Below are 18,360 nucleotides of genomic sequence, written 5' to 3'. Positions count from 1 at the left end.
GTGGCTAACCAACCGGACATAGTGGTGGTAGACAAACAGGAGAAGACGGGCGTGGTGATCGATGTAGCGGTTCGAATGACAGCAATATCAGGAAGAAGGAACACGAGAGCTGGAGAAATACCAAGGGCTCAGAGAAGAGCTCGAGAGGATGTGGAGGGTGAAGGTAGCGGTGGTCCCGTGGTAATCGGAGCACTAGGTGCGGTGACTCCCAAGCTAGGCGAGTGGCTCCAGCAGATCCCGGGAACAACATCGGAGATCTCTGTCCAGAAGAGCGCAGTCCTGGGAACAGCTAAGATACTGCGCAGGACCCTCAAGCTCCCAAGCCTCTGGTAGAGGACCCGAGCTTGAAAGATAAACCGCCCGTAGGGGCGTGCTGGGTGTTTTTTACACATATATATATATATATAAATATAAAACCTTCTATTTTATTTAAAAAAAAATACACATGATACACAAGATAGGAAACATTTCAGCTCCTAGAAATTCTCCTAGAAATTCCTCCACAGCACTGACACACATTTTTATATCAAACTAAATCAGCTGTTTACATTTTTATCATGATAGTCAGATTAAGTTTCACATCTGTTAAGTGTTTAAGAAAAATACCTGCGTGATCATCAAAGAAGAGAAAAAAGAGGAACTGTTGGATTTTGCTCAACTTAACAGGAAAGACTCCAGTTAAAAGCAAACATGTGGGCCAGCAGTCACCAAAATAACAGACTGACCAACACAGGACAGTGGAGCCAATAAAGAATAATACAGTTTACCAACTTATTAAAAATAGTCATGACCTAATGGAGGAGCAGCACTTTATGAAGAGCCGACACAAAGAAAGGACAAAGAGAAGAGAATCACTGAACATTTAACTGGATTTATTTGAATCAAAGATAAGAAGAAGAAGTAAATTATCTGAGTCAGTGGAATCAGAGGAGAAGCAGAAACAAATAAACACAAAACCAGCAGGTGATTTACTTCCTGTTTTACTTCTAAAAATCGCAAGCTCTGCCCACACAGGACAGTCCAAACAGGAAATGTTGGAGCTGTCACACCTCTCACATGGTGAAGATCAGATGACCGCTGAAAGTGGTTTGATGGTTTTGATTGTCATGTATCCTTGCACCAGCCCAGAGACGTACAGACACCTGATCTCCAACCTCTAGAAGCAGTGAGGCTCCATTAGAGGCGCTCACACCGCCAGATGTTTGTTGTTCATATGCAAGAAAAATGTTCTCTCCATTCCTGAACAACACACCACCTGTACCAATGTTTCCATATCCATATAAGCTCCACTCAAAGTGGTAGACTCCTCTCACTGGTGCAGTGAAAATACCTGTGGGACATTTGTTTTTGTTAAATGGAAAATCAGCTGTTAGAACATCTGGAACATCAGCCTGACATCAACATAGCTGTGTCAGTGTTATTACCTGTGTGTGGGTTGTAGGCATTTCCAATGTTTGTGACAACATGTTTGAAGATCAGAGTAATCTGACTGTTAAAGGGTCCAATGTCTCCATGGCCTTGATCCAGCAGAGAGGCTGAGAAAGCCACCTGTTTGACTGAGAGAGAGAGAAATGTCATTATTTTAAATTTTCTGTTCTAGAGTTAGAATCTTCCCCAAAAAGCAAGAAACAAGAAAGCTTTGGGGAGATTTTAGCATTGGTTTCTTTAATCTTATCAACAAAGATTCTGAGGAGTTTATTACTATCTATTTTAGAGTGTACATCTAAAGGTACCACATCTGGGGATACAATAGCACTGATTTTGTCACAAAGAATCTTGGGATTTCTCTTGTTTTTTGATATGAGTCTAGAAAAATATTCTGATCTAACATTTTTCACCGTATCATTTAAGGAGAGCATGAGATCTCGAAGATGGAGCCTGCGTACTTCAAGTTTGGTTTTCTTCCATAGTCGTTCCGTTTTGCGGCTTATTATCCTCAAGTTTAAGATTTAAGACTCATTTATCCAAGGGCATGTCTTCTCTTTTAAGGCAGAGCTTGTTTTAATAGGTGCCACTTGATCTAAAATGGATATGCATTCCCTATTAAAGGACTGAATAAGAGTATTTACATCATTTCCAGTAAAAAGTAGAGAACTGTCAAACATAATGGAGAAACTCTCAGCAGTAGTCTCAGTTATGGTGTGTCTGAGTTTGTAACTTCACTGTCATGGTCCACGGTGGGTGGCTGGAATTTCCATGAGGCTCCTGAACCTACCTGGGATCCGCCCCTGGGCAGGGCCACCTCCTTCTGCCCACCTGGAGCCAATTGCAGGCAATCAAGCCAGAGTGATTTAAGCCACACGCTGACGTTCATTCATCACTAGTTTGTCAGTTCTGTGATTTATCTTATTAACAAGACTTTCTTGTTCTGCAGTTTCTGGCTTCATCTTACTTCAAACCCTTGGCTCACACTCTACCCTAGGACTCGGATACCAAGCAATCATTCTCAAAATCACTCTGTGCCTCACCTGCCTGCCCTCCTGCCATCATACTCCTTCTGAAGACCCCGGATCTCAGGTCAGCCTTTCCAGGCCACTCTGCTCCCCTGGATTCTTGTCACCCCCCTCTCAACACTCTGTTTCTTCTCCTGCAATGTGACTGTTACCTGCCCAGCTCCAGTCTGCATCTCAGGCCCCGTTCCCTTGCCCTAGTTCTACATTTCCCTAGCCACGTTTCCCAGGCCACACCACGTCAAGCTCTGTCCTATTACTTTTGTCCTCGCCACGTTTCCAAAGTTGCGCCCGAGTCCACTTTTAGTACAGACCATTCGGTCCTGTGACATTCACAGGTGTTTGTTTAGAGCTAAAATTGAGTTTTAAAAAAAAAGACACATTATGATCATTTGAATGTACATCCTCAACAAACACATTGCCAATATTGAGGCCCAAGGAAAAGATAAGGTCCAAGGTATGGCCTTTTAAATGGGTTGGACCTGAGACATGTTGGACAAGGTGAAAAGAATCAGATAGATGCAAGTTCTGCTGCAGCGTTTGATGAGGCATCAGCAATATGAATATTGAAATCCAAAAGAATTAAAACCTTCTCCAGCTTGACAATAGAAGATAAGAATTCCATGAAATCCTTTAAGAACACAGTAGAGGGCCAGGAGGGATATTAGAACAGACTAAAACACAAGAAAAGATGTTCGTAGAGCCCACCTTAATTGTTTGAAACTCAAAAGAGGAATAGTTTTCAGTTTGCATACCTCTGCATTTGTAACAGTCATTAAAGACGACAGCAAGTCCTCCACCACGGCGACCTAAACGGGGCCCCCCCAAGTAGGAGTAGCAGGGCGTAGTTCGTTTAGGGGAATAAACTCGCCATCCCTCTGCCATGTTTCGGTGAGAAACAGAAAATCCAGGGTTTTTTTCCTCTGAAGAGCTCAGCAAGAAGTAATCCGGTGGGATAGAAGAGCACACAAATGGTCGGGGGAAAGTTTTCCTATAACTGTCCCAATCATCATAAAGACGTTCCATAGACTCTCCGATGCGGAGCAAGGAAGAATGCTCATAAATCACAGCAGCATAGCGCCATATATTAAAGGGCTGATATAATAGCATAAAATACAATACAACGCAGGCAGGTTGAAGTCAAGCCGAGCAAAGGCGCCATCTTCCTGCCACAGTCGGGAATGGAAAAAAACCAGAGGTGTTGGTGTTTGGACCTAATGGTCCCTGTGAGTCCTCTGTTGATTTGGGACTTCTGGAAGTTTATTTTAAACCTGCTATTACTGACCTTGGTTTTAAGTTGGACAGTGATTTAATTGGACAGCCAGATAAGAGCAGTGTTGAAATTCAGTTCTTGTCATTTAAGGCGACTGGCAAGAGCAAAATCTTTTCTTTCTAGGCAGCACTTTGAAACAGTCATCGATTCTTTTATTTCTTCCTGTCTGGACTGTAACTCACTCTATGTGGGAGTCAGTCAGTTGTTGCTCTTACATCTGCAACTTGTTTAAAAAGCAGCTGCACAACTGCTAACAGCAACTCCTAAAACAGAGTATATAACCCCTGTGCTGGCCTCACTGCACTGGCTCTGTGTCTTTTAGAAATCATTTTAAAATTCTCATGTTTGTTTTTAAATACTTTCACAATCTTGCTCCGCCTTACCTCTCTTCATCCATACACACCCCGTCTGTCTCTTAGTTCAGCTGACCAGCTGCTGCTGGAAGAACCAAGATCCAGGAGGAAGCTCAGAGGAGACGGGGTGTTAGGTCTAATTGTTGAATGTTGCCATTGTGTTTCTTAAATTTGTACAGTCTTAGTTTAAGCAGTATTATCAAAGCCATTCCTTTGATCCTGAGCACCTCTAACCACTCTGTGTTGGGGGAGGTTTTATTGTAGATACATCCTATCTGGAAGATCTGTTTCTTGTGTTGTAAGCTTCCTGCTTTTACGACCCTTTGGTCAGCAGGAGGTCTCACACACACACACACACACACACACTCTCCTACTTACATATAAAGGTTCACACATATACATACAATGCCTTACAACCATGTGGGCGTTGCTTTGCTGTGTTTTGTGTGAACTGTCTCTCAATAAAAGGCAGCGAGAGGAGGCCGGATTTGGGGTCATTTTCAATTCAATTCAATTCAATTCAATTCAATTCAATTCAATTTTATTTATATAGCGCCAAATCACAACAAAAGTCGCCTCAAGGCGCTTTATATTGTACAGTAGATAGCACAATAATAAATACAGAGAAAACCCAACAATCATATGACCCCCTATGAGCAAGCACTTTGGCGACAGTGGGAAGGAAAAACTCCCTTTAACAGGAAGAAACCTCCGGCAGAACCAGGCTCAGGGAGGGGCGGCCATCTGCTGAGACCGGTTGGGGTGAAAGAAGAAAAACAGGATAAAGACATGCTGTGGAAGAGAGACAGAGATTAATAACAGATATGATTCGATGCAGAGGGTCTATTAACACATAGTGAGTGAGAAAGGTGACTGGAAGGAAAAACTCAATGCATCATGGGAATCCCGGCAGCCTACGTCTATTGCAGCATAACTAAGGGAGGATTCAGGGTCACCTGGTCCAGCCCTAACTATATGCTTTAGCAAAAGGAAAGTTTTAAGCCAAATCTTGAAAGTAGAGATAGTGTCTGTCTCCTGAATCCAAACTGGAAGCTGGTTCCACAGAAGAGGGGCCTGAAAACTGAAGGCTCTGCCTCCCATTCTACTTTTAAATACTCTAGGAACAACAAGTAGGCCTGCAGAGCGAGAGCGAAGTGCTCCAATGGGGTGATATGGTACTACAAGGTCATTAAGATAAGATGGGGCCTGATTATTTAAGACCTTGTATGTGAGGAGCAGGATTTTGAATTCAATTCTGGATTTAACAGGAAGCCAATGAAGGGAAGCCAAAACAGGAGAAATATGCTCTCTCTTTCTAGTCCCTGTCAGGACTCTTGCTGCAGCATAGGTGCTGGACATTCGTGCTGGACACAGATGAGGCGTCCCTTGCGCAAGTAATCGACTGTTGCTGACTGTCTTGTTTTCATTCATGATGAATAAGTCTCTAGAATTAGCGGGGTTTGTGGGAACAGACCCAACATTTATTTGGTCCTTCGGAGCCGGATCCTAACACATCGCATCCACCGCGAGGAGAGGGAGAGGACCCCACCGCAACGTCTGGGATGATTGACGGAAAGCCCTGGTGCCTTGATGCTTGTCACCAGGCCGGAAAGTTTGCGTCTGAACTCCCCTCGGGATGGATGGCGATTGACGGGATACAGAGACCCTTCCCATGAACGGAAACAACACAAACAGTAAGTACAGAAGGCCTTGAGAGAGCGGCTACGTGACCCTGCGTTGATCGCAGGTGCGGGGCGCTTCTAGCCGCGTGAGAGAGACGCAGGCTTCTCCGCCTTGTGGGCGTGGAGACAACCTAGGTTCGGTGACTCCGCCGTGAGGAGTGTTCGGAATCTCCGCCATTTGGGGCGTTTGGAGAGTGTCCGACGGTTGAATTCTCCGCCATATGGGGCGTTTGAGAGTTTTCAACAGAGAGCGCTGGCTGTGCGTGTAGACGCAAGCGATAGGCCTATGTTGTGTGTGTGCGGGCCAGACGTGGTCTGCGTGAGTGTGGCTGATTGTTGTCTTGTGTGAGAATAATGTGTAAGGCTGCCTTAGAAGGGGATGTAAAATTTATGGAGAAATCTTCACCGGGCAGCATGCAGTATATAAGTTGTCGGTGTAAGAAATATGGATTTGAAGGGATATTAGTGGAAGTTCAGTATAAAATGCTTGTAGAAAGAATAACTGTAAGTGCAGCAGGTAAAACAGGGACAGCTAAGCAGAGGAAGGAATTGCAGTTAGCAGTCGCTAAGTTGTGGAACAACACCTAGAAAAGCATTAGAAAGAGCAAGAATGTTAGCAGAAAGGAGAGCCAGAGAAAAGCGTGAGAGAGCAGAGGCAGAGGTGGAGGAGAGACTAAAGGCTGAGTATGGAGAGGCATTAGGAGCAGCATTGAGTCCAAAACAGACTAGGCAGGAGAGGAGACAGAAAGGAAAGAAAGTGAACATAAGCGTTGCAACCACATATCCATCCCTGACACAACAGAAAAAAAAAAACATATGGTGTTTAAGTCTGCCTTGAAAGAGGATGAAATACACTGCAAAGTTTTATTGGGCAGCACGTGGTGTGTGGATCGTTGACGAATGAAGTGAAATTGTGCTCTAAGCAGAAGTGAGTGTGTCTGACGTCACGGTGTGTGTGAAAAGGTATCCAGCTGGGGCAGACGTGATTCTGCAGGTCACCTGCCCAGCGGACAAAGAAATAACATAGTTGTGTGGTGAATGATAGCACGAAGAGTGTTTGGTGTTTCTCAGCCTGAAACAGCTGTAATGCTACTTTCTGTTTATGAGAGAGAGAGAGAGAGAGGTGTGTGTTGTTTTAAGCCAGGGGTGCCCAATCCCAGTCCTCAAGAGCTACTGTCCTGCAGCTTTTAGATGCATCCCTACTCCAACACAGCTGAATCAAATGGTTTGATTACCTCTTCTGTATGCCACCAAGTTTGGCAAAGGCCTGATAACAAGCCATTCATTTGATTCAGGTGTGTCTGACCAAGGATGCATCTAAAAGCTGTAGGATGGTAGCTCTCGAGGACTGGGATTGGGCACCCCTGTTTTAAGCAGTGATGAGAATCTGATTGGATGAATGTTTGAGATTGATCTAGCTGTTGATTTGTCTTTTGTTACTAAGTTGAGCCTGCCAATTGGGTTGGTACGATTTATCCCCCTGGCATGAAAAACATGTGTCATGACTTAAACAAGGCCTTTCTTTCCTTTGCTTTCCTTTCTTTTTATTTTGTTACTTTCATGGTGCACTGAAAGTTTCGGTTGATGATCTCTGTTTGAGCAGATCCGCACGATTAGAACAGAAGCGCTATACGACTCGTCGTCGAGAAAACTGTTGCAAAAGTGAGTTTCTCCAAAAATTAAAATGGGCTCGGGAGAAAGCCACTTATTTGGGACAATCAGAAAACAAGTCCCTGCCAAAAAGGATTCAGCGACGTAATCCAGTCTAAATTCTTTTTTTTCTTTTTTTTGAAATGACGTCATTGCTGGCAGTAGAAACTTATTGCGTCACGAGAGGTTCTACTGTCAGCAAATAAAAAATGAGTGGAAAAATTGACTGACTGACAAAAGCTGACAAGACTGACTGACTTAACACCATTGTGTGAAGTTAACCCCCACCTGACAAAGGTGTGGATGTATCTCTGTGTGTGTCTCTATTGCAGGAGCAGAAGGAGACCACAAGAGGAAACTTGGGTCACATGACTATGTGAACTCTGCAAATTTAACCTTTTAGTTTAAAATTCTCTGTGTCTGTGAATTCACCATGGGTGTGTTATTAACTACTTTGTGTTGCTCACAGAGATTACTGTGAGAAAGAGTGTATACAAATGCGCAGCGCTAACATTTACATTTCTTTTCACAGCAGATGGTTAATCGTGTGATTTGATCATGTGATTTATAGTAGGACACAACTTAATGATGTTTTTCTATCACAGGATTACTGAGATTTTGTGTGAAGAAAACTGTGGTTACAGGCTGTGTGTTGGTGATGAAATTACACTGTGTTGTGGAGAAAATATGAATGTTACAAGGGAGAAGTGAATACAGTGTGACACTGTGTTTGAAACCAGTGTTACTTCTTTTTACAGCAGAGTGTTAACTTTATGACCTTCTTGATCTCTGGAATCTGGATGGCCGACGCCTGACCACCGGGATGAACCGTGTGTTTGGCTAATGTTTGTTTTCCTTTAAGAGTGCTTGTAAAGGATTCAGCACAGACAGACAAGTGACAATTGAACAAATGTGCAGTGGTTACAGAATAGTTGAATATGGGGCTCATTAGCTGGCCACTATTGAGCTCACAGTGATAAAATGAGTGGAGTGACATTGCTTAAGGAAAGTCACCGATTAAATTGTGGAATAAATTGGGATGGTTCATGATTTGGGACAAATTATGATAATAATAGTGATTTAATGATTTGAGAATATCTGCACATGATATTTGTCTTTTATGCTGAATACTTTATTACTCTTATGATCTATAGTTGGTTGAAAATGTGAAGTTTGATTTAAAGACTTTGTCTTCCAGGATACAAATCTGGATACAGGCTCTGGGTGGAGCTGAGAGTTAGACAAGCTAAACATTTAATTGCTGACTGATGTTTTTACACAGGGTTACAGGTTGGAGTGAAGCTGCTCCAAGGGACAAACCCTGGAGATTGTTTTAGGGAGACTGTGCAACATTCTTGTACATGTCTCATTGGGGTGTTGACACACGGCGGTAGCCATGTGGCGAGAGAAGTGTCATTTTAATTTGCAGATGTCGTGAGATGCCATGACGAGAAGGAGTGACTGAGAGGATCGTCCACAAGATGGAAGCTGAAGGCTGGAGAGAGTCTTCAGGAGGATCGGAGATCACCTTCAGCACAGAGAGCTGTGCTACTGAGCTTCTAGGAGATCGTCATGAGGAGACTCTGCACAGCGAAATCATAAATAAGATGAAAGACTTGCGACGTTGACATTGAGGAAGACAACTAAGGTGTACGACGTGCTCTGCCTTTAAAATCTTCAGCAACGTTGAATCATGAGAACCTGAGGGAGCGTGCCAAGCTCCAAAAAGCGACAGCGCAGAGGAGGTCCAGCGATGGACTTGTGGTTCTGTGAACAGCACAAATGCCAGGTGACTGTGAAATAACTAACAGCACTTTTTCCACCAGTGAAGCCAGTAACTTACTATCCTAACAGATTAGCTCTAGTTGCTTGTGCTTTACCTCCATGCGTGAGATCAGTATGTGCAGCAGCTTAAGCTGTACAATGTTTCAGGATATAGTTTTTCACCTTTTTGACACTGTTAGTTCCACACGAGGTAGATGTTTACTACTGCAGACTAAAATTACATTTCTGTCACCTACAAGACACTTGTCTTTAATGTTACTGTTACTCTCACAACCACATATTACCATAAAGTGATGCACAATTCTGAATCTGTCAAACCTTTTGCCAAAGAAAGAAGAGGGCACTTCTTATGAGTGTAGAGACCACGTAGAGAAGGAGTGTGTTTGAGGATGACTTAATAGATGTGCCACTTGGTGAGGGAAAGGTTTGGTTTGTTGATGGTTTGAGTTTTACAACGGCAGAGGGACAGACTAAAACAGGTTTTACTGTAGTAGATAGTGAGAAAGTTATCTGTGCAGGACGACTAGCATGTTTCATATTTGCTTGAGCAGCAGAGATGCTAGCTTTAACGGAAGTGTGTAAAGCTGCAGAGAAATAAGATGTGACAATATACACTGATGGCAGTATGCATTTGCTACATTAAGATAAGACAAGATAAGATAAGATAAGATAAGATAATTCTTTATTGTCATTGCACAGTCATACATAGTACAGTAGTACAATGAAATTGGAAAAACTGTCCTACGTCGGCACTACATATAACACAACACGACACGATATGACACATCACAACGCAACACAAACAACACAACACAGTATATTAACTTAGAAATAAAAAAGAAGAATAAGTGTATGTGTATTGCACACTGTTATTATTGCACATTAATTATTATTGTTATTGTTTTAAACATTGTTACCTCCCCCTAAAAAAAGTCCAGGCAGGTAGCCAATCAGGTCAGCTATTTGCATTGATTAGGGCTATTGCCCTGTTGTAAAAGCTGTCCTTGAGTCTGTTTGTTCGGGACCTCAGCAGCCTGAACCTCCTGCCAGACGGCAGCAGCTTAAACACCCCCGTGTCCTGGGTGTGTACAGTCTCGTAGGATGCTGCGTGCCCTCTTGAGACAGCGAGTGCTGTACAGGTCCTTCAGGGAGGGAAGAGGATGTCCAATGATTTTTTGGGCCATATTGATGACCCTCTGGAGTGCCTTTCTGTGTGCTGTGGTGCAGCTGGAGAACCATACACCGATGCAATATGTCAGCACACTTTCAATGGAGCAGCGGTAGAAGACGGTCAGCAGCTCCTTCTTCAGGTCCATTTTTCTGAGGATTCTCATTTCTTTGTGGTGCAGTGGGTGAGACGAGGTGTGACAGCCTCTACAGGGAAACCTGTAGAACATGCCAAACTCTTGCAAAATCTGCTGGAGGCAGAGTTTTTACCCAGTAGAATTGCCGTTTATAAATGTGTAGCACACATGTGAGGGAAAGATCCAGTTGCATTAGGGGATGCTTTTGCAGATAAGATTGCAAAAGAGGCAACTTTAGGAGAACATGGTGTTAACGTTTTAGCAGTGCAACGCCAGCAGACGTTGGCTATTATGCGGGATGCACTGGTAGACATGCAGGGCCACTCATCTACTGCAGGGAAACAGTTGTGATCTACAGAAGGAGCGAGCTTGTAGGATGGTGGTTGTTATCTGTGTGATAAACCAATACTGCCTTAGAATTTGTATAAGACTGCTGCTATTTTGCGCCATGGGCTTTGCCATGTCGCAACAGGAGGGAGATAATGAGTAGTTTATACTTTAAGATTAAATACCCTTAAAAAAAACTTTTTGCAGGTCATGTATGATATGTTGCAAGCACAATTCTCGGGGTAATTTGAGACCTAAGAGAGGGAAATTCCCCAGATCCAGTCACCCATTACAAATCATTCACATGGATTATAGAACTGTCCAACTGTAATAACTATAAGTACTGTTTAGTGATAGTGTGTCCTTTTTCAAAGTGGGTAGAAATTGTACCAACTAGGGAAGCAGATGCCATTTCGGTTGCCAAAGCAATATGTAAGAATATCATTTGGAACATGGGATTGCCGAGACCATTTATAGTGATAATGGTCCACATTTTGTAAATGAAGTGATTAGATTAATGGCACAACATCTAGGGATAACACTAAAACATCATTGTTCATATCACCCACAAGTGCAGGGTTGGTAGAGAGAACTAATGGAGCAGTAAAGCTAAGGCTTAGAGAGACACGCAGGACATGGTTAAACTGTATAGAATTAGTTAGGAGGTATACGAATGTACATGAGGATTACTCCAACAGAGAATGGTGTGACTCTTTGAGATTATATATGTTAGAGCATTTAGAGTTCTAGTCTTCTGTAGTGATGATAGGAGAGCAGAAGAGAGAGCATATTAGCAGATTAGATGCTTAAAATGTTTAAAAATAAAGAAGTCTTGAGAACAAATGATCTGCCAGATGATTCTGTTTCTCCGCAGGAGCAGAGTCTGAAGTCTGGAGATTGGATGTTGATAAGGCCATGGAGAGGAAGTGCTGGTCCAGTCCACGGTGGGAAGGTCCATATCGGATGCTGATGACGACCACAGCGGTGAAGTTGCTGGAAGGAACACTTGGATACATCAAGCACACTGCAAGAAGGTGACACACATCCAGGCCAGCTCGGGGTAAGTGGCAGGAAGACCGGGTACAAAGGGGGGGGAAAGCCTCCAGGGCCCCTCGTCTCAATCCAGCGAAGAAATCAACTGAGCCACAGGTACTCATCAGAATGGCTGGGAATGTGCTGTGCGCCTTCTTGTGCCTGTGGACCCTGAGTGGGATGACAGGAGCGCACTGGGACAGAGCAAATCACACCCAGTACTCGCATGGGGTTTTCAACAACTACTAGTGGCAGTTTGTGAACACAACCGCTCACATAAAGAACAAGACCAATGGTTATGCTTGTGATGCCACTGGCTACACATTCTTCTGGACTGTGGCCATATAGCATCACTGAGAGCGAGACAGTTTGTTTGGTTGCCTTAGCAACACATCCAGGAGTAAACGTACTTGGAACACTGCCAACTTTTCAATTTCTGAACCTGATTGGACGGTTGATTCACCAGTAGCTGGGAAGGTGAACTGCTCTGGTACGACAGACCTGATAGTCTGACTCAAAGTGTCTGACTTGCTGCAGGACATTGAACAGCTAAATGAACTGGAAGCAGGCCAGTTGCCTATGTGTATGAAGGGCAATGGATTAGTCCAAGTTGGGGATTTACCATGAAATCTGAGCAACGTCACCTATTCTTTGTGTCCTCTGCAAGAAGGATGCAAACAGAGAAGCTTTTGTCTACATTTACATCATGAACACTTCTCTAAGCTGGGGCCTGTTCTTCGTACCTCGCTTACTACATCCAAAATCAAATGACACATCCAAGATCAAATCATCGCGCTAACTTTGAGCTCGCTAATCCGGTTCTCCGAACACACCTGTTGTTGACGATTAGTATAGCTGGATGAAGTAATCTGAGATCACTGGGTGGCTTAAAAGGGGCTACGCATCGATAGTAGAAACATTGATCGGCAACCCTTTGATTGGTCGGCGAAGATGTCGAAGGAGCGCGCTCAGTATTTTTCGGCAGCAGAGCAAGAACTCTTGATTGAGGGATTTCAGGAGTTTCAGATTTTAATTAAAACGCAAGGGAACACTGCAAAGGCTGCAAAAGCAAGGAGAGAGGGCTGGCAGAAAGTTGCTGACAAATTAAACTCGTAAGTAATTTATTATATTATATTACATTATATCCTCTTTCACATTAGAGCCACAACAGGACCCACTAGAACATGGGAACAAGTAAAAGTGAAATATAAGAATATTCTACAGAATGGTAATATTTATCACTTATATTGCTTTTAGTCTCTTGAAAAGAGACCCTGAAATAATCTGTTTGTTTGTTTATAACAGCAACCAAGAAAAGGGCAGAGCAAATAAAGACAGGTGGTGGTCCTGCACCCCTCGTCACACCCGGCTTTTTGTACTGTGACATTTATTGACATTGTGGGTTTTTTGTGTGTAGTTTGACATAACACTCCATCACTTTTACCTGTTCCCATGCAAGGGGTGACTGAAGCATGCACAGTAAGTTGGGAGAATGTTAAGTAAATAATACCCTGACGGGAGAATCGATATCTCTCTATGAGCACACTGTCGCGCTGAGCTAAAGGATCCTGTCTATCCCGCAGTATCCGCTGAATTCTGGAAACTCTCCTTATCAATCTTGCACCTTCCACAATGGGTTGCTCGCGTACAAACGGACAGGACATGGCTGCGACAGACTTCCCAAATCCACCTTCGCTTTTATAGCCGTGGTCTCTCATCTTGATTACACGTAGTAATTTACTATTACTACTCTAAAATATGAATTACATCTGGAATAATCAAATACATGAAATAGAATGATTAATAGTACATTTCCCTTTTTTTTAGGAAATGACCTGTATGTATCTGTATGCAATCAATAAAAGAATCAAATACTGCATTATCTTTAGTTACATTGATAATATTTATTTATGGAAAAACAGTGGCGAAATATCGCTGTTGCTTTCGTATAAATGAAGCGGACATACCTGAGTGGCCGCGATCTAATCCTGTTTACATAAAGTAAGCCTGCTCCCGAGCAGGTTTACGTTTACGGATCTGTTGCTATGACAGCAAGTCCCGGATAAGCTTCGGAGAACCGAATGATCCAAGATCACGCGAAATCGTCAACAATCAAATCCGGCTAACTTACTTAGCGAGGTACGAAGAACGGACCCCTGGTTGAGGTTGTGAGCCAAGAAGATCAAAACACCTTGATCCAATTTCCTTTACAAAGCTGCGGTGACAACAGGACAGGAGAAGAGTTGTAAATGCGGATAATTTACCAGTTGACTCTAACCCCCACAGGATGCCTATAGTGAAAAGATCTGGGGGTGTTGATAGGAGTCATAAAGAAGGGTGTTGACCAGGCTACAGCTTTGAAGTTAGCTGAGAGCCACAAGGACAAACGATAAAGTCAACTGATGTGTTTGAATGTCTATGTCTGTATACAGTTGGATTGTAGTGACATATGATTTTTGAGAATGTTGATTCTTCTTGTTTGATTGTTACATTCAGTTGTTTACTTGCAGGAATACATAATGAATCGCACGACAGGAGTAGCTGCACCACAAGGCTGGAGAGCTCGGTTAATGTCTGGTCCTTGGTGGCATCTTCTTTTGAAAATATGAATTCCTGTTTTTGGACTGTTGACACAGATTTGCTTACGTATAGGATGTAGTTTACTGTGTATGAGATGAATGAGAAGCAGGTTAACTGCTTACATGTATTAACTGTGAACTTTTGCATCGATAGAGGGTGAATGAAGAGGAGTTGTGTATGAATGAAATCTACACTGACACTGTCCAAACAAAGGGTGCATAAGTTGAAATTTAAGTATATACAATGACAAAAAGGGGGGAAATGTTAGGTCTAATTGTTGAATGTTGCCATTGTGTTTCTTAAATTTGTACAGTCTTAGTTTAAGCAGTATTATCAAAGCCATTCCTTTGATCCTGAGCACCTCTAACCACTTTGTGTTGGGGGAGGTTTTATTGTAGATACATCCTATCTGAAAGATCTGTTTCTTGTGTTGTAAGCTTCCTGTTTTTACGACCCTTTGGTCAGCAGGAGGTCACACACACACACACACACACACATTCCTACTTACATATAAAGGTTCACACATATACATACAATGCCTTAGAACCATGTGGGCGTTGCTTTGCTGTGTTTTGTGTGAACTGTCTCTCAATAAAAGGCAGCGAGAGGAGGCCGGATTTGGGGTCATTTTCGTGCTGGACACAGATGAGGCCTCCCTTGCGCAAGTAATTGATCGATCGCTGACTGTCTTGTTTTCATTCATGATGAATAAGTCTCTAGAATTAGCGGGGTTTGTGGGAACAGACCCAACACGGGGTCTTTTCTACAATTGCTCCTAAATTATTGAATAACTTGTCCTTGCATGTTAGAGAGGCCCCTTCACTGTTGACTTTTAAAACACGTCTTAAAACTTTGGCTTTTGGCCTCAGTGAGACTTAGTTTCTCTTGTAATTAAATTAGTTATTAACTGACTAATTAATTATTTTACTTTTCTTTTATTTGTCTTTCATTTATATCTTATGTAATGTCATTATTTAGTTCTAATGATGATGAAAAAATGGTTAAACTGAAATAGGCTGTTTTACAGCTGATCAAAACTTTAGGACCACACCTCCAAAAAAAACCTGTAAAGCCCCCAAAACAGAAATCAAAGTTCCAAACATGAACTCAGTAATGAGCAGTTCCACCGTTGTTATTGATCACTTCAAAAATTATTTGCAGCATGCTTGATGCCAGCGTTTCCATGAGGTGAGTGGGAACATTTCTCTAAGTGGTGAAGACGGACACATGAAGGGCATCTACTGTCTGGAGCTGATGTCCAAATTTCCCTTGCCATCCATCTCCAAAAGTTCTCAATTGGATTTGGATCAGGGGAACACGCAGGGCGGTCCAAAAGAGTGATGTTGGTCTCAGATGCCGTCTGGTGGTAATGGGGCTGCAGTCGGCACCAATGATGGCCTTAATTTGGGTCGAGGATCATCCAGTATCTTGATGGACAGCCAATTCGATCCTCCAGCTCAGTGCTGGGGAAATTTGGGGGTCTTGACTTGACTTTTTTGTTCCATAATCCTCAGGATCATTTAAGAAATTCCAAACAACTGTCTTACAGCGTCCCACCTCAGTAATGATGGCACGCTGCGAGAGACCCTGCTTATCTAGTTCAACAACCTGACCACGGTCAAAAAGGGAACGTCTTTTGCTTTTGCCATCAGAACGTCATGAGAGTGAGACTACCTGACAGAAAATGACAATGAATCCACATTTTTGCACAGATTTTTAAAGGCATGTGGTCCTAAACTTTTAATGAGCTGTAAAACAGCCTGTTTCAGTTTGAATGTTGTTTTCAATTAATTGCATGCTCAAAAAATGTTTTCACTCACTCCCATTTCTTCTTGTGGCATATTGAAGCTCTTCTTGGAGCCTTGCTAAGATCCAACCATGCAAAATATGATTTTCTGCCATTTGTGGTCTTAAACTTTTGATCAAGACTGGCAGGTTTTTTTTGAAATGTCAAAACACGTTCTTTTTCACGTTTAAAAAAATTGTAATGTAGTCAATAGCTAAATAACCATTTCATGTGCTGTTTAAAATATATAATACCAGAATAGAAAGACCTTTGCTTTACTTTTATAAAACACTTTGTAGCTGTAATGTTTATCACAGTGTTGAGTTCTTTGGTAGTCAGATACATATAAGATATTTTGAAATGTAATAGTTGTTGTGACACTCACAGGTGTTTCCATGCAGTACCTTGTAGCTGCTGCAACTTCTTGTCAGTCTCAATCTCCTTTTTTTCCAGTTCTTTCAGTTTTGTCACATGGTCTGAAAAGTAGAGAGCAAGAGTTTAAATGATTCTTGTGTTGTCTGACTTTGTTTTTGTCTATTTGTTTTACCTTATGACGATGACTTTCTGTAATGAGATAGAGATATATATATATATATATATATATTTTTTTTTTTTTAATGAGAACCAATAATGTTTGTTACTTAGAATAAATATAAGTAAAAATGATTATTTCTGACCCGTGACAGTAGTAACACAACAGTGGATCATTTGGTTTCTTGACGATCTTACTTCTTTCACTGCCCGACATAATACTGTACTTTACCTTGATTCTCTTTTTCTAGGAATGCAATCTTCACCCTCTGTTCAGCCAATGCGGCGGTCAGCTCTCTCAGCACAGCGTGGATGTCCTGAGGATAGGGTTGCTGGAGTGCGATGTGCTGGTTAGCAGTATCTCTATCTTTATCTGCCTCCATCTGATTTGTGAGCAGATCAGAAGCAGCAGCAGGAAGAACAGTTTCTTTCCTGTTTCTGGAAATCCTCACAACTGAACTGTGACACCTGTATACCTGAGTGAGTGATCTATAAAGTGAACAAGACCATAAAAAGGTAACTTCCTCATTGTGCTATTGTTGTGATATGAGTGACTTGACGCCTACTGTATTTTTGTAACTCTCAGATGGGCTGGAAGGAGACACTAGCAAACTTTCATTAATGATTTTCCACTGACAGTAAAACAGGTTAACAGGTATGCTGTCTTACCCCACCCAAGGTCACCACAAAATACAAAAGCTACTTTTTACAAAATGTTATAGTTGTTAGTTAGCAAAGCCAAGAAGGTTTGAGCGTTTGCAGAAGAGGGATAGTGGATGGATAGCTAGACAAAGGATGATGAAGAAGAGGTAAAGTGTCCATGTGTCGCCCAGCATGCAGCCTGTTTCAGCTGCTCCTGCGTTTTCTCTTTAGTTTAACGTTTTTCTTACTTATTTCTTTGTCCTTTACTTAATATTTGGAGTTTATAGCTTAGTTTCTACGCAATTTATTTAGGGATTATTAAAGTATTCTGATTCTCAAAAGAAGAAGATGATATGTAGATGATATGAAAAGGAGATGCAGAAGGTTAGTGTGACAGAGGAGGATGCTAGGGATAGGGTGAGGCTGATCAGATTTAATGTGGATCATGTGTGATGTGAGGGTAAAACATCTTCTAGCAGTCTCGCAGGGACGCCTTCAAACAAACTTGTTGATAGTTTAGATATTTTAATCTTTTAGGTTTCCAGAAAAATTATTTTTCTTTTGAATTAGTGAAATGTAACTAGAGAGATTTAAATTCCTCTTATTTCAAAGTAGATTTTTTAAATATTTCATGTTCTGACCTATTTTAGTGTCAGCTGATAATTGTTGACAGTCACTTGTTCTCCTTGTAGCTTTGTATCTGAAAGTCAAAGATTACGTCAGTCATGAAAACATTTCAGTTACTTTTGCTTTGTGTTATCAAAGCAATATCAAAATCAAAGGCAGCCACCTCCTCCTCCTCTGTGCTTCTTTTTACTGTGCAGTGTAAAGCTTAATGAGGTTAAATCAGCATCATAAAGATAATCTTCATGTGCTGTGCTGTTCAAGCATGCAGAGCAGTTTTCTCTGTCCCAATAGAAACAGAACTGACCAATTTTCTATTTAAATATTTCAGTTCTTATTCT

The 18,360-nt window shown here is 42.0% G+C and overlaps 1 protein-coding gene across 2 annotated transcripts; it reads right to left on the bottom strand.

Moving 5' to 3' along the window:
- Positions 1-855: 855 nt before the first annotated feature.
- Positions 856-17,276, bottom strand: LOC120442149 (complement C1q tumor necrosis factor-related protein 3-like). Of its 2 annotated transcripts, none has more exons than XR_005614518.1 (4): positions 16,986-17,267; positions 16,608-16,698; positions 1,425-1,556; positions 856-1,330 (listed from the first exon to the last, which is right to left on the bottom strand). XR_005614518.1 is itself a non-coding variant. In XM_039617958.1 (4 exons), exons 1-4 carry the CDS (start codon positions 17,134-17,136, stop codon positions 1,053-1,055), a joined length of 633 nt encoding a protein of 210 aa, XP_039473892.1. In that variant the 5' UTR covers positions 17,137-17,276; the 3' UTR covers positions 856-1,052. The 2 variants fall into 2 exon arrangements, 1 of the variants encoding a protein (XP_039473892.1); XM_039617958.1 differs by having other exon boundaries at positions 16,627-16,698; positions 16,986-17,276.
- Positions 17,277-18,360: the final 1,084 nt, after the last annotated feature.

This window comes from Oreochromis aureus, linkage group 10, assembly GCF_013358895.1.
Source record: "Oreochromis aureus strain Israel breed Guangdong linkage group 10, ZZ_aureus, whole genome shotgun sequence".
Lineage (NCBI taxonomy): Eukaryota > Metazoa > Chordata > Actinopteri > Cichliformes > Cichlidae > Oreochromis > Oreochromis aureus.
The sequence above is the reverse complement of the archived record's forward strand: the minus strand, read 5'-3'. Positions and strand labels throughout refer to the sequence as shown.